Source organism: Anolis carolinensis, chromosome 1 (genome assembly GCF_035594765.1).
Source record: "Anolis carolinensis isolate JA03-04 chromosome 1, rAnoCar3.1.pri, whole genome shotgun sequence".
In the NCBI taxonomy this organism is placed as follows: domain Eukaryota; kingdom Metazoa; phylum Chordata; class Lepidosauria; order Squamata; family Dactyloidae; genus Anolis; species Anolis carolinensis.
This window is the reverse complement of record NC_085841.1, coordinates 192,295,621-192,312,481: the sequence shown is the minus strand read 5'-3', so window position 1 is coordinate 192,312,481 and position 16,861 is coordinate 192,295,621. Positions and strand designations below refer to the sequence as shown.

The 16,861-nt window shown below is 37.7% G+C and overlaps 1 protein-coding gene across 5 annotated transcripts in view; it reads left to right on the top strand.

Annotated features, from left to right (window-relative positions):
• The window catches only part of znf385b (zinc finger protein 385B), a 304,135-nt gene that overhangs the window by 188,667 nt on the left and 98,607 nt on the right, over positions 1–16,861 (top strand). For all 5 annotated transcript variants that reach the window (XM_062963052.1, XM_062963059.1, XM_062963075.1 and 2 more), the window contains one exon: positions 6,624–6,763. In XM_062963052.1, coding sequence (XP_062819122.1) covers positions 6,624–6,763 — 140 coding nt within the window. The remainder of the gene's footprint in view (positions 1–6,623; positions 6,764–16,861) is intronic.

The following is a 16,861-nucleotide window of genomic DNA, read 5'->3' as shown; positions in this document are numbered from 1 at the left end:
GGAACTGTATACTGTACAATAGTTGTCATCACAAACCTGCATAACCAGACAAACTGTGAATCCTATCAATAATTTCTTGTTACTACCATTATTTCCATGTACAACAATCTATGGTACATATATTTACCCATCCTGCGTGCTCTGGTGTTCTGTTTGGCGGCCATGCTTCCAAACACAAACTTTGCTAGGTCTTACTTTAGGGGGAGGCCTTATATTTAGCAATTCAGTAAAACGTCTACTAGGTCTTATTTTCTGGGGCTGTCTTATTTTTGGGGAAACAGGGTAGTAGCTAGCCTGGCTCATATTGCCATCCAGTTCATATATTCAGGCTACCATTGATTATGCATCTGTGCCCTAAATTGATTGAGAAAAACCAACATTTGCACAAGCTTTACACAGAAATCTGCTTAGCTGAGAATACAACTTTTATAAATGGAAACATTTTTTTTAAAAAAAATCTAGATTTCCAGAAAGGGAATGGTCTGGAGAAATGTACATGGGCCATTTATTCTGATAAAGACAATGCTCAAAGGCTCCTCCTTTGCCTGTTGCCTATTAGCTCCATCAGTGAGATTAGGAAGTCTACTAGAACTGTAAGAATGTAGTTCATAAACCTCTTATGTAAGTTTAGTTGTACTTGTTTATATAGCAATAATCTTTGTTATAGTTATTACTGTAGTTGTTGAAATGCCTAACATATTAGACACTATACACCAGGAGCTGGCAGTTATGTAAGTAATGTAGAATCTCTACTTAAGAGCATCACAACTTAAAAGCATTTTGAGTTAAGAGCTGTTGCTCAGCCTCGGTTTCCCTTTTACATAAGAGCTGTATTTTGAGTTAAGAGCTAGAAGGATCACTATAGCATGAGAGTACAGGGCTTTAGGACTTCAAGGGAGCAGCCTCCATGCCTTGTGCTTTTGTCTATTTTGAGAGATTGCTGTCTTCTTTGCTCTTGTTTTTGAAGAATTTTGGGTGAGTTGATTTTATGTGGTTTTTATTCCTGGTGTGTTTTGCTTCATGAGGAGAGAGAGGGAGAGAACAAGAGAGGGACACAGGCTGGAATGAGTGCAGTATAAAGAATATAGTGCTTTGCCTCTTCACATTGTGCTTTGTGCTTCTACCATTTTAAAGTCGATAATTCTTTCATTATTTTTCCAAAAAAACAAACAAACAACACATAACAAAAAGGGGGGTGTTTTGGGAAGCCAAAACAGATTAATAGCATTTCAATGGGAAAATTCACTTTGAGATAAGAGTGTTTCGAGTTAAGAGCTCAATCACAGAACGAATCAAACTCTTAAGTTAATGTATCACTTTATAAGGGTCATTTCTCTCTGCCAACCATATTGGTGGGCTGGGTCATACCTACTCTCACATAAACCTAAATGCCTCCCTTTTTGGCCACCTATTGACAAAAATGATGGCTGAGTGACCACTTCTCATTGACGTTATGACTAATATGTGGCTGAAAAAAATAGTTATTTTGCAGGAGTGAGTTTTAAGGTAATGTGGGAATTTGGGGGCATTTTCTGATATTTTCCTACATTTTAGCAAAATGTTAGGTAAACATAATCTGATGACTGGAAAGTTTCAAGCGGTCAGTGAAGGATTTCAGGGGACAGAAAAGAGGGAATTTGAAGGAGAAGACAGAGTACAAATAAAGTGCCAGATGGACTCCTAAGTCAACTCAACATTTCCATCCATGCTCTTCCCCATATCAACTTTCCCTGCCTTGCACATGTATATTTTATTTCAAGCACTAAAGTACACCGCTTTTAACACTATTGTTGTGAAAGAAAAGCAGGTTAGAAAGAAAAAAATTGATGTGGTAAACAGAAGTGTATCAAGGGAAAAAAGCTCAGTGGAAAACCTCTGTGATCATTTCCAAACATCAGCCACTTGGGCAACAGAAACAATGGATGGGGACATATATCATTAAGCACAGTCTGTCCTAGAAGAGAAAGAAAATTCCTCACCATGTATAAAGATAATAGAAATTCACTACCCCCAAAAGATAACAGGAAGAATGCCATAACTCTCCTCAGATCCCAACATCTTTGGTCATTCTCGAGTGATCCTGAAGATATGCTGGCTGAGAGAAGATCTTAAAACCCAGGCAAACTTCTGTGAGAAATTATAGGCCTTCAGATAACCAAGAGTCATATACAGGGCTTTTGTGGGGTCCTAACCATCACTTCAAACTGTGTAAAGAAATAGACCAATAAATCTGCTGGAACAAATGGATGGTCCGTTCTGTTTAACTGACCAAGAGTTAATGGTCTGGCCACTTCCATAAGGAGACGTTTTAGAAACAGCCCAACCTAAAGTTAGGTTATAACTACGGTATGTGCCACTATGTCCAAATCAGATATTTTTAGTTGCTTTTCTACCCTCAACTGCATAGATGTAATCCTGGCCAATGCCAGAAATCTTAAATCTAAGAGTTAAATCCAGGAATGCACCCAACCTGAGAATTTGAGTCTGCAAGGGGAATGTAAGCCGATATAACCATGTAAGAAAGACAGTCCTGGAACTAGAGATGTGCAATCTAATTTAGATCTCTATATGCCAGAAACAAAATGAAACCAAAATAGTTTTTAAAAATTGAAAGTACTAAGAGACACATTGGCATGAAAAGAGAGATAGGAATTTAACAAGCAATGAAACACTAGAAAACTTGTAACAGAATCCTAAGAGGTTAAGGTAATAGAGTTTTGGAAGACTGAAGTAATGATATTTTAGAAGCTAGGAGGAGGGGCAGGCATATAATTTTTAATGGTATTCAGTGTCTAATGATGTCTCAGGTCAGAAGAGAAGAACATGAAGAAATTGGAAATGAAAGATGAACAGGAGCCATAGAATCAATACATTTGAAAATAAGTAACAGGATCTTAAACTGAATATTAAAAGGAAATATAAGCTAGTGGAGAGAAATGAAACATGATCATATTTGCATGCATAAAAAATAAGACAAGCCGCAGGATGAGCAACAGAAACCAGCATTTTAAGGTTGAAATAGACAAGACTAGCTAAAAGAATATTGCAGTAATCCATTTGGTACAAAATAAGACACCAATGCATGATGAGAATCAAGAGGAAGAAGACTCTATCTATCAGTATCTGTCAGCTAAAAATGGCTTGTCACAACAAATGCTGAAATCTGAGAAAAAAGAGAAGGACCCAAAAAACAGCTGGATTTGAACACCAAAAGAAACGGTAACTTCCTAATCAATAAAAAATAAGAAATTACTTCTTTGAGCATGTAGTTCTTAAGACTGATCAAAGAGCCAAAAGAAAGCAGTAAAAAGACACACTGAAAAATTAATAAATAACATAGTAGAAACCTGAAAACTGAATGTCACCAGCACAAACACGATAATTAACAAAAGAACACTGAAAGAAAATCTGAAGTATTAAAACAAGGAATAAAAAAGCAAAAAGACTGATGGACCTTTATGAGCTTCAACAGATGGAGGAAAAGTAAAGCGTCATGAATGGAAATATAAGTACAATTAAAATAATAAGAGGAAAGACAGGCCAGCCCAGAGGCATAAAAACCAAGAATAAAAGAATATTCAACTGTCTTGAAACAGGGTGGATAATAATGACTAAAAAATAGAGCAGAATAGTGACAGTGCTCTTTAGACAGGAAAATAAAATTAGGTATGAAAAGCCATGTAGTTTCTGTTTAGCCACAGAACCAGATTAAAAAAAAATTGTATGCCTCAAAGAAGGGAATTTATACAGTCAAGCAACTTAGAAAGAATTAGGCAGTGGCTGACCCCTCTTGCCTTACACAATGTATGTATTCCAATTATCCACTAGCCTCCTTCTTAATATTTTAGTTATTATCTACAAAGCGCTTGTAGTTGTGATTAGAGGGTGAGAGAATGAGATAGGGTGGTTTGCCTTGAGGTGGACCATATAAACTACAAAGATAGAGATCTAATTCTTCTTATGACTCTAAAGCATGCTCCTCTTGGGAGATAGGGTGGGTTATAAATAAAGTATATTATTATTATTATTATTATTATTATTATTATTATTATTATCATTATCATTATCATTAGGCAGGCACTTTGATTCTTCAGAAAGTAAAGGAAGGATGGAGCAAGTTTCCAAGCAACAGTTTGAATCTTGGACCAGCCGTCGTTAGTTATGTTTGGCACCCAGAAGGGACTGATTGGAAGAAGTTGCTCTTGACAGCCCGAAAAATAGCCATACATAATTGGACTCAAAGAAGATGAGCAACAGTGACATTCATGCAACACCCATCAGCCCTACTCAGCACAAGCAATGTTGATGGATTATGGGAGTTAACAGTCCAATGATTTCTCAAGGCCCACAGTTTCCCAACACCTTATCTAGGCTTCCAGCAATTTCATATATATCCTGCTTACCATACATGTTTGGAAAGATATCGATGCTGGCTTTTAATATAACAAGACAGACCAAGCTTTTAATCAGGGGCATAGTTTCTGTTTTATTACATTTTATATATGTTTTAACCTGCATTTTAACGAGTATTTTTAACTTGAATTTGATTTCACTGTATTTTAACTTTTCTATTGAACGTTTTCCCGTCGTATTACATTTTTTTAAAAGGCTGTGTGTCACTTTGGATCCCATGTTTGGAGAAGAGCAGTATATATATAATCACCATCATTATCATAGGTGATCACTCATAGTTGAGTATGATTGTCTTCCAAGAGTAAAGTCTTGGTGATGGGTCCGTAAGTGACTGTGGAGACCTATTCTGGATCTGCATGGTCTTTCACAATGGGGACATAGATTTCTAGGTAGAAGGTGGTCACGACAAGGGTTTGTTTGATGCAACTTCCTCTTGGCATGTTTCTTCCATTCGCCTTCTCTTTGTGCCGTCTCAAAATCCATAGCAGCTGACCTCCAATTAAAGAGCTCGAGAGCAAGGGCTTCCCAGTTCTTGGTGTTTATACTACTTTTCTTAAGGTTAGCTTTCGGACCATCTTTAAAATTCTTTTGTTTTCCACCGATATTCTGTTTTCCATTCTTGAGCTGAAAATAAAGTAACTGTTTTGGGAAATAGTAATTGGGCATTTGAACAACGTGGACAATGCTGGGGTTTTTGTGTCTTCCAATATGCTGATGTTTGCTTGCCTTCCCAAGAGATTTGCAGAATTTTTCAAAGGCAACGCTGATGGAATTTTTCCAGAAGTTGAGGGCGATGTTTGTAGATGGTCCATGTTTCATAGACATACAAAAGAGTTCGAAGGATAAGAGCTTTATAAACAACCATCTTGCTATCCTGATGAATGTCCTGATTCTCAAACTCTGCTTCATTTGAAAAAATCTGCACTAACAGAGCTCAGATGGTGTTGTATTTCAGCGTCAGTGTTGACTTTTGTGGAGAGGTAGCTGCCAAGGTAGCAGAAATGGTCAACATTTTTTAGCTTTAGACCACCAAACTTTATTTCTGGGATTGCAGAGAGATTGGTTGATGCCTGCTGATAGAGCACTTTGGTCTTCTATATGTTAAGAAACCAAGTTTTTCATACGCTTCTGCAAAAGTGTTTAAAGTGGCTTGTAGGTCTGTCTCTGAATGAGTATATACTACTTTATCATCAGCATATTAGAGTTCTATAGCAGAAGTTATTAGCTTACTTTCTGCTCTCAGCCTGATGAGGTTAAAGAGCTTGTCATCTGTCCAATATGTGATTTCCACACTGGTGTGTGTGTGTGTGTTTGTGTGTGTGTGAGGGGAGCTTTATCCGTCATGTTCCTATGCATTACCATCAAATCAAATTGTTAGCCTTGATTAGAAAAGACTAATGGAATCAAGGGGAATTTGATCAGCCAACATTTATATAGGGCCTATTGAATCAGTGGGTTTACTTAGCTGGAATTCATAAATTTGAAGCTAAGTCTACTCTAACTTCCCATCAAAACAACTATACTTTATTTTTTACCTATCTGTACTAAAACACCAGTATAGTGGATGAACTACTACTATTCATTCATTGTCATAAATTTTGCATAGTTTTGTTGGAAAATGTCATGGGTTTCACTAGTATGATGTTTCTAGATATATCACTAGAGATGCCACAATTAACCTGCTTTTACATATACATGCCATCTTTTTGAGTGGTGGCCAGAAGGGGATACAGATTTTTTTCAAGGACTACGAAATTATGCATGTGCAAAATCTATATTCATAGAGACTAAGGAAAAATCCTCTCTCTTCTTCAGCTTGGCATGAGTCCTTGGTTGATGATCACAGAGCAAACAGTGAATGGCCAAGACATCTGGTCTCAATAGGTGCCTGTGCATGACATTTCAACTAGACAGAGCAGTTAAATTGTGCAACAGACCTTTTCTACACACACCAACATAACCTCAGAACCTTTTGTTTGCTTTGCATAGTCTGAACTTTCAGCTAGCTAAAAGTTCTCTAAGAAAGTGGTGATTTCATGATGGCATCAATTCTTACTTCCAATGTTGATGATATTTAATTCAACTGGGATACATGAGAGAAATATGTGGACTGGGTTAATGGCTACAGGGGTTTGGATACAAGTGTATCTTCAATTACGGTAGTAATTTTTTTAAAGAAAACATTATTTCATTTTCTCCCCTCTCTGCAGGCAGCACTTGCCATACTACTACACTTCCTATTGTCCGAACACCAACGCTGATGATGCAACCCTCTTTGGATATCAAACCATTTATGCCTTTCCCAATGGATGGCAGTTCTACTGTTGGACTCTTCCCAAATTTTAACACTGTAAGTAACAATTGCTCTTCTTTTCTTTCAGGCTTCAAGGGAACATAATTAATACCTCAGTTAGCAAACTTAGCTTTGTTCCAGGGCTTTCCTTCTTTAACAGAAACATTGGTACTAGAAGTAGAAATAACATGGAAATATTAGCCATAAATTCCTACAGTATAAAAAGAAGTGAAGAGCGGTTCAATATATTATAATATCTTAATAACTAATATTTGTGCACATATGAAAAGAAACACAGTCAGGCAAGCCTTGCATAAATAAGCAGAAACATTCTGACTCTTCTAGGGACTACTTGAAAGCTTCTTCCCAAATGCTTCTTGGGTTTCTGCCAAATGAGGACTTGAACTCTGTTCCCTTGGGTTGTAGTTCAATGCTGAAATCACAATCCCACACTCACTGTTTAGGACAACTATGCTATTGCATATTTATGTTGTGCTAAATTTGTATTGGATCCCAGTTATAGTCATTATTGTTTCTCATTTATCTTAACTAAAGAGAGTGTCTTTCCAATACATGGAAAAACCACTTTTTGTGTATCTTCTAAATTCTATCCATCCATTATTTTAATGCCCCCAAAGAGACTACTAAATTATATCCTTCCTAGGCAACCATTAGGAGAGGGATTTGGGTATTCCCTCTCCTCTTACTTTGAGATTATAGGATTTAAGCAGTGAAAGGACATTTGGTTTTTTGCCTTTCTTTGCAGCATGTGGCTTTGTGCTATTGTCATACTAAGGCTATGTGCTTCTCTTTTTTCATTCCACTTGAAACGTGTTGGTGGTTTCATGTTTTGGCAAGTAGGTGGGTGTTGTTCAAGGGTGGAGAGTTATATTGGAGATACATAGCTTAGCCTGGAATAGGAATTGGTTTCAGTGTTTGTGTATGTGTTTTAAATGCACCCAACTGTATATATGTATGCATGTATGTGTATGTGTATATATATATGCCTCCTAGTGGTGCACCGGTTTAAACCGCTGAGCTGCTTAACTTAATGACCGAAAGGTTGTAGTTTCGAATCCGGGAGCGGGGTGAGCCCCCGCTGTTAGACCCAGCTTCTGTCAACCTAGCACTTCGAAAACATGCAAATATGAGTAGATCAATAGACACCGCTCCGACGGGAAGGTAACGGTACTCCATGCAGTCATGCTGGCCACATGACCTTGGAGGTGTCTATGGGCAACGCTGGCTCTTCGGCTTAGAAATGGAGATGAGCACCAACCTCCAGAGTGGGACATGACTAGAATTAATGTCAGGGGAAAACCTTTACCATTATGTGTGTGCAGAGGCGGTCCAACCATAAGGCGAAATAGGCATTTGCCTGTGGCGCCATCGTCCCGGGGGCACCATCGTCCTGGGAGGAGGGCACCACTCTCCACCTCCTTCTCTTTCGGGCCTTCCAGCGGCCGCGCTGGGCCTTCCGGCCAGCGCAGACCCACCTTCGCACCACGCAAGCCCACCTTTGGGGCCTTCAGAGTTTGTGAGGTCTGTAGGAACTTGGAAGCTAGGTATGTGGGGTTTATATATCTGTAGAAGGTCCAGGGTGGGAGAAAGAACTTTTCTTTGAAGCAGGTGTGAATGTTGTAATTAATCACCTTGATTAGCATTTAATGGCCCTGTGGCTTCAAGGCCTGGCTTCTTCTTGCCTGGGAGAAACTTTTTTTGGGAGGAGTTAGCTGTCCCTGATTGTTTACTGTCTGGATTTCTTCTGTTTTCAGAGTGTTGTTCTTTATTTATTGTCCTGATTTTAGAGGGTTTTTTTTAATACTGAGGGCTATCTGGGTTATCTAAGTCCACACTGCCCTATATCCCTGTTCAATGTTTAGTGCTAAATTTGCAAATATAGTAATTCCTACATAATATTACCATGTATTGAACTGCTTTTTCTATTGATTTGTTGTAAAACATGATGTTTTGGTGCTTAATTTTTAAAATCATAATGTAATTTGATGTTTTATAGGCTTTTCCTTTATACTTCCTTATTATCCAACATTTTTGCTTATCCAACGCTTTTATTTTTCAGTGATTGGTTTGGGGGGCGCCAAAATTCTGTTCACCTACACTTGAAAAATACCTAGGGCCGTCTCTGTGTGTGTGTGTTGTATGAAGTGCAGTGCAAAACCTTGCAACACTACAAGATGAAATTGTAGAATTATCAAGGAGTTTTGAGGAAGAACAAGCTTTACATTCATATTGATGGGATTTTGTTCTTTTTCCACAAAATTTAAGCAAGGAGTGTGTCACATGGAAAAATTGGGAACCTACTATTCACATGCCAAATTGTTTAGGATAAACCATACTTGTTCTGTTAATACAGTGTAACAAGACATCATTGTTACACTAATGTTACAGTGGCCTCAGAGATACACAGTTTTTGTATTCCTTTGCTAAATATTCTTCTATTAATTTATGTGACCTGATTCAAGATCCACATACTTCCTTCACGTTGTTTTCAAAGGGGCAGCTGTGTTAGTCTGTTTGAGCAAAGCAACCAATAGCCTTATGGCACACTTAAACCCAGGAGAATAATTTTAGCACAAGGTTTTATGGATTACGGCCCATAGAGTATAATACATCATTTGTGTAGAAGCCAATTGGAATCCATTAAAATTCATGAGAAGAGAAATGTTAGTCTTATGGGTGCCAAAAGACACTTACCTTTAACAGTCTCCCTTCCTCCACCTTGCCCGCTGCCTCTTCCACCCCATTTTGCTTTCCTCTCCTTATTCTCCTTATTAAGCTTTATGCTGCATTTAAAGAAGAGAAATTCTACATCCTATCTGCATTCCGTACCTATATGCATAGCTGAATTCTCCTCCAATGTCTTAATTACTTCATTTGTCTTCATCTTCACAAAGTTCAGAAAGATCATTTGAACTTTGGCTTTATGAATTACAATTGTTTCTTCTGTTTCCTGTATTTTTCCTCTTACATTGTAAACCAATCAGCAGGCACCACTCTCTTTAATCTTTGTAAATCTTTTGTAATTGCAGGAGTTTAATAAATATTAATTATTGTCTTAATGTTGAATTGTGATTCCAAAAATGTTTTACATGTTTACAATTCATCTTCTCAGTGCTCTTACTACATTAGGTCCCAAGTAGCTTTCAAATCTCTAACAACAGAATGGTTCATAGAATTTTCCTATAAACGTGCATTGCATATGGCTTAAAACAACATTTTGCATGTTTGTAAGAACCAGTATTGCCATGTTCAAACAATTCATCAGAAATCCATTGTGTAAGTAACAAGCTCATAGCAATAGAAAGGAGACTGATTTAGGTCATTCTTTGGATAATGCTGTCCAGTGAGTAAATATAGTTTACTCATACATGATGGTTACAAAAGATGCAAAGCATTATGATTGTGATTGTAATTTCAAGCAGAGCAAAGTCTATATTATCAGCACTGCCAGACGATGGGTGTTTGAACTAATGCCAACTGTTGCCTTTGCAAGGTTATGTTCCACATTTGCCTGTGATAGAAAGAGAAGAAACAGGCATCTTCCATTATTACGTGTAAATAAATTCTGCTGACAGAACTTTTGTTGTAGTACAAAGTATCACAGGAAGATGATAGGATAGCATTATGTAGTGAAAACAGGACTATATAATGCATGTAAATATTAATATATTCATTTCAAAACAGGAAAATCTGAGAACTGGAGAAGTATGTGCCTCATATTTATTTAAATGGATATAACAGTATAGATATAACTATACTTGTACCTTCCCTATTCAGAATGCTGTATTTTACTATACACTGTGGCCCCTTCCACACAGCTGTATAAAATCAACATTGAACTGGATTATATGGCAGTGTGGACTCAGATAACCCAGTTCAAACCAGATATTGTGGTTTATCTGCCTTGATATTATGAGTTATATGGCTGTGTGGAAGGGCCCCCAGTCATGCTTTGGCTCAATGAGTTTCAAATGGCAGTGCTATGGGTCACTGATAAGAGTAGTTGGAGTCTATGCCCCCAGGCTCCAACTCCAGCAGTGCAACGATAGGCAAGCAGAAATTAATAATGCCATTATTTCTTTTATTTCTTCAAAATATGAACCCCAGTGGTTACTATAATCATTTGTAATTTTAAGCACTCTTGCATCGTCCACACTTCTGTGACTTGTGTTTTAATTTGTGCTGGGGGAAACTTAAATCTTCATGTTCACTCACCTGCCCTAGTTGCAGCAAGAAACAACTTGAGTGAAGTCTCTGATGCATTACTTTGCGATTTGATAAATATAACTGAAAATAGAAGGAAGATATCTTTCCATCATTCCTCCATTGTGGAAGCTTCAAGTTAGGCTTTTAAATCATTGTTGCATTTGTGCATGCAAGATTGAGGAACAGCAGTTTTTTTCCATGTTGGATGGGATTGCAACAGTTCCTTTTTTTGTTTTTACATTTTCAATTTTTTGCTGGTTGGACTTTTCTGGAATTTTTTTTTATTGAAAACCAATATTTTCCATGCACAGAATCTACTCTTTCCCCAGTGCCTGTCTCTCTTTTATGAAAAGAGTCCCAAAATATGTCTCATGATGGTTGAAAAGATGCTCTTTCATATTATAGGTGAGATAATATACAAATATTGTTTTACATGAAGCCTGGTAAACACACTTACGTGCAAGGCTTGGAGGATCACTGTAGAGGTTGCCGAATGATGAAACATCTTCTTCCAGATGTCATTATTAATCTATGATGGAGTATAATGTAGCAAGGCTATTTTCTGAGCTTTAGCCCACTGCTGTCAGAGTCTTCTTGACAGAAGAGTTTGGAATTCATGTGAAGCAGCTAATTTGCCTTTAAGGAGTACACTTCTAGGAAGGGTTTTTTTTTTTAGTTTTGGACTTGATCTTTCAACGCTTCAGGTCTAGGGCACTTGGAACAATTTCTTTTCTGATCCTAGTCTGGTAATTAAGGTTTCTTGAGAGAAGCCTGCAATAGTTCCCTTTACTTTGATGAGGACTGATGCCACATACAGAAGACAGCCAAGCCATTTCCTTTTTGATCATGTGTCTAACCTCTGTTAAAAACAGTTGTGGGAAAGAGAGACTTATACCAAGAGAAACCAGTCTTTCTATCTGAAGGAGAAACTCATTTTTGGGTTGCTGTGAGTTTTCCGGGCTGTATAGCCATGTTCCAGAACATGTTTCTGGAACATGGCCATACAGTCCAGAAAACTCACAGGACCCAGTGAGTCCAGCCATGAAAGCCTTCAACAACACAAGGTCATTTTTGTATGGTATACCCAAGATCTACTCAGTGTCATCATGAGCAGGTATCTTTCATTCTGTTTCTCCCAGACATTATTTCCTCCTCAAACATTTTGCAAGAGAGACACTTCTGCTACTTCTAGTTCTCTACAACATTGCTTCTCAAACTGTGAGCCCTGACCGCTTAGCTCTGTGTTAGAGTCCCAAAAAATTTGGCAACAGTGAAAGGTTTCTGAATGCCCCTAGTGGCTGTTTAAAACATTTACACAGATCTGTTCGCAACAACGAGCAATATTTACAATGGACTGTGCAGAAAATGCTTCATAAAAAAGAAAATCAGCCTGTTTCACGAGCTTTGCAAATGCTGATTTATTGTTAGTAGATGTTTTATTTTATACGTGTTTTGTACACCTACATTCCTACATACCCCAGGTCATGTAAAAATTTCTTGGGTAGAAAAGGTTCACAGGTAGAAAAAGTTTAAGAAACCCTGCTCTAGAATATCCTTGTGTAACTTAGGCTGAAATCTTTTGGAGGCCCTATAGCTCATCAGAATAGTTGCAGTTTCTCAGAGGTTATGTACATGTAGGCCTTTGTAAAGCCAATTGTTCCACAATCACAGCCATATCTCACACTTTTGACTTACGACCTCATCACATGGACGGTTTTCTCCATCTCTGCGTGCTGTCAGAACATTGCCGGCACGGAGTCCGCCGGAGCCCATCAAATAACTTTCGGCGGGGCACCATTGTAACAGTCTGTGTCACAACCATGGAATCCAGCACAATTACACTGGCATATATTTATACTATGCAAAATTTGTAAATGTTGATCAGAATTGTGTTGAATCACATTAAATATTTTATCACTATTGGAACATGCATCTCCCCCAACAGTATGGATAGACATTTTTGAACATATGCAATTACTGGCAAAAAAAAATGCATGGGTGTAGACTTTATATACCTTTTATGTATTGCCTGTGCTTATGACACGATAACCTATTAAATGATAAACGCTCTTCAAAAGAAAGCTTTACCAATGTCTAGCTACCAAATTGCATCATGCAATAAACAGACATCTTCCCTTGTGCTTTGATCCACAGGACTATTTATAGATTTATGGATTAAAAGACTTTTGTCTTTAATCTCCTTCATTTATGGTGTAGATCTGTTTTCTTTGTTTAAGCTTCAAGGAGATTCTGTCATTGATTCTACTCCAAAATGAACGTTTATCATGTTTTTCAAAGGATATTGGTCAATGAAGTTTGCTGATAGAACATTAATAATTGATTTTAGGAGAAGACTGCACTAAATCCCATTGTGCATTTTGTACTACATGCTGTTTTGTATATTTGGAGTCTTGTCAATGGCTGGAATCCTCTTGATAACCTATATTGGCTTAATGCTCCATTATTACAATAGCATAAGGCACTTTCAGAATAGCATTGGGGTGAAAAAAACAAAGCCATCTCTGACACAAGAAAGTGTTCCCCTTCTAGCTTCTAAGCAACTGGTTAGGCAGCAAAACAATGTATTATGTTGACAGAGGATACATCTGCACTGAAGGTTTCATGCAGTTTAACACCACGTTGACTGCCATGGATCACTGCTATGGAAACCTGGGAGTTGTAGTTTTACCAGCTCTCTGTGTCAAAATGAGCTGGTGCCTCATTAAACTAGTTATCCAGGTTTCCATAGCAATGAGCCATAGCAGTTAAAATGGTGTCAAACTGCATTGATTTCGTAGTGTAGATACAACCAAAAACAACTTCATATACTCTTCCATCCTTCTTCTCAGTTGCTTCAGTAGCATTTTATCCCTGCCATCTATCGTAGTATAGTTATCAAGTGTCAGCAAAGAATACTCACAAATTTTGTCTCCACATGGAAGGATGGTATCTGCTGATAGTACATGGGAAGAAACAGAGGAGAGATTGCAGAGGTTTGACTGTTGGGACTCAAAGACAAGGGCCATGGAAACCTATTGGGTGACCTTGGGAAAGCCGCAATTTCTCAGCTTCAGCGTAAGGCAATGGCAACCCACTGAAAAAACCTTTGTCACAAAAATCCCATGACAGGATTGTCATGGTGACCACAGGATTACCTTGGGGTCACCATAAGTCAGAATCAGTTAGATGGGACTGTTCTGCCTCCATGCTTAATTAAATGAACTGGAAGGACTCATGGCACGAAGGACAGATTGGAGACTGTAGTTGTGAAACAAAATATTTTATTAATAGACAAAATTGATCTCTTTTCCTCTTGATGCCACTATGAAGTCTCTTGTGAGGAAAGAAATCTTTGAGTCTATGCAGTTCTGGATAGATATTGCCACAGAGTATAAAGTTTTGTTATGACTGGATTCTTTGTATCTTTGAGATGCCTTCAATGCAGTGTTGTTGACATGGCTTTCTCTATTGCTGTAGTCTATGGCTTTTTAATCTAATTTGAATACAGTTCCAACGTGACGTGAATTTCTGTGATCCTTTTACTTCCTACACTTCCTTCCAGTGCCTCACCAACTGACAAATTCTAACTGACAAAAATAACTGCCATTTCAGGCTGGCAGGAGCCAAGGCTAAGCTCCGCCCCTTTGGAACCTTAAAGAGACAGGGCAGCAGGTAATGTTTTGCCTCCTCGTGGCAGGACAGGGACACAACAATGAGAATGAAAGACTTGCAGTTTTGTACTTTTTGTGTTCCTTTCATTCCTAGTACAAAGCCATAGAGAACAGCAACACAAAAATCATAATACCATCAACAAGTACAGTACTGATGTACAACATGATAAAAAATTCCATAAATTAAAACACACCATAATAAAACTACTGAAAAATAGCATCACAATATAGAGTTGACTAAAAGTTACAAATTTACACTCTTGTTTAGTTAAGGGGAAACAAAACTGAGAGTGAAATACCTAGTCTATGCTTTTTGCTAGCCACAGCACTCTTGAGTTGTGCCATTAACCTAGATTTGACAACCAAAGCCATAAGCCTTGTCATTTGGAATGTAATAAATTTGTCTATATCAGTTAGTAACAAGTCCTGGGACTTGTTCTAAGATAAACTGCAGAAGTTTCTTTCACTCAGCCAGAAATATAGGGCACCATAGTATCACATGTGCGAAATTCTCAATAGACTTGTCACAAAGACAAACTCTTTCATTATAAGGAGTTCCATTATAACAGCCTTCTGATCCAACAATGGGCAATATGTTCAGATGAACCTTTGTAAAAACCTTTCTATAGTCAAAGTTGGCAATATCAGTAGAATAGGATAGTAGGGTCAGAAGGAAGGGGCAACTCTCTTTGTGGAGGTTCACTGATCTCACAGTATGTAATAATCCTAAATCTGTTGGATAGTTGTATCTCACAATTTCTGTTTAATTGTGAGTTTAGTAATGTAAAAACCTAGAAGCCTTCTTTAATTCGATATAAATATCCTCCATGAATGGAGATTCATCTTGTCATATGCTAATTTTAAAACATCCAAAAAGGTGCAAAATAACATGTTTAGTCAATAAGTACAGTAATTATTGCTTTCTGTATCAGGATCACTATTTATGAAAATGATTATTCCAGTCTAACTAAAACTTTGCTATTGAAGGCTGTGTAACAAGCTATAAATGAGCAAATTTGTTTTGGGATAACTTGTAGGGATTGTAATTTGCTAGTTCCCCAAATCTAGTATCTGTGGAAGGAGTTTAGTAGATTTCTACAATTTGGTGGAAGAGGCAACCACCTCTAGTGTAAAATCCAAGAATGCAATACACTGCTTTTTGAAATTTCTGTGTTAATAATTAATACGAGTTTTACAAGAATCTGACCAGTGGACTACAACCTCCAAGTACTTAAAACATGACACCTTTTCCAATAGTTTTTTTTTTACCATTGTCCACTTGTGAAATGGACAATAGTCTTCTTCTAAAACCATAGTTATAGCAATAGTTATAAGCAAATTATGCTTGCAATAGTCACTAAAGTATTTCAATAATTTCCTGAGACCCAATTTGGCAATTTGTTATTAACATTGTATCATCTGCATAAAGATTGGAATAGCGTTTACACCTACTGTTATTGGAAAAAGTAATGGTCCTGATAGGAAATCCAATATGTTCTTTATATAGAGACTAGCTGTGCCCGGCCACGCGTTGCTGTGGCTTAATCTGGTGGTGCTGGTCAGTCTACATTAGGTTGTATTGATGCTGTGACCTCCACCCTTCTTTATACTCACATTAGTAGTAGTATTTGAAGTCTGTTACCTTCTTCAATTTTTGTGTTGATTGATAATTGCTTGAGATCCCTGTTGTCTTTGGTTTGTTGTTAATTGTAATGTCTGATTCTGCTGAGTGCGGTTTATATTTTTATTGTGGTACAATAGTCTTTTTTTTGTTTTGCCTGTGTAGGTGTTTATTATTATTGTTGTTGTTGTAGTGGTCATGAAGGTTGGATAAGTTAGATGCTACTGTATTGTTTTTTGGAGGCCCAGTGTAGCATTGACTGGCCTCTCAGCCTCAGTGCCTGGCTGTTTCTTGCCTGTGATGGTGTTGATTCTTATTGTTGTTGTTATTGTTATTATTGTAATTGTTTTTTTGGAGGCCAAGTGTGAATGTAGGGATTGGGGAGGTGGATGAGTTGTGTTGTCAAATTTTGTATTTGTTATAGTCACAATGCGTTGTTGTAAGTATTGTGGGTCCGGATTGTGGTTTTGTGGTGTGGTTGTGTTGTTACAACTGAGAGGCAAGGCTTTTGTGTTGTGTTGTCAAGTTTTGTATTTCTGGGGCGTTTAGTTGTATGCCAAGTTTTGTATTTCTGGGGCGTTTAGTTGTGTTGTTATAGTCACTATGCATTGTTGTGAGTTTTGTGCGTCCGGATTG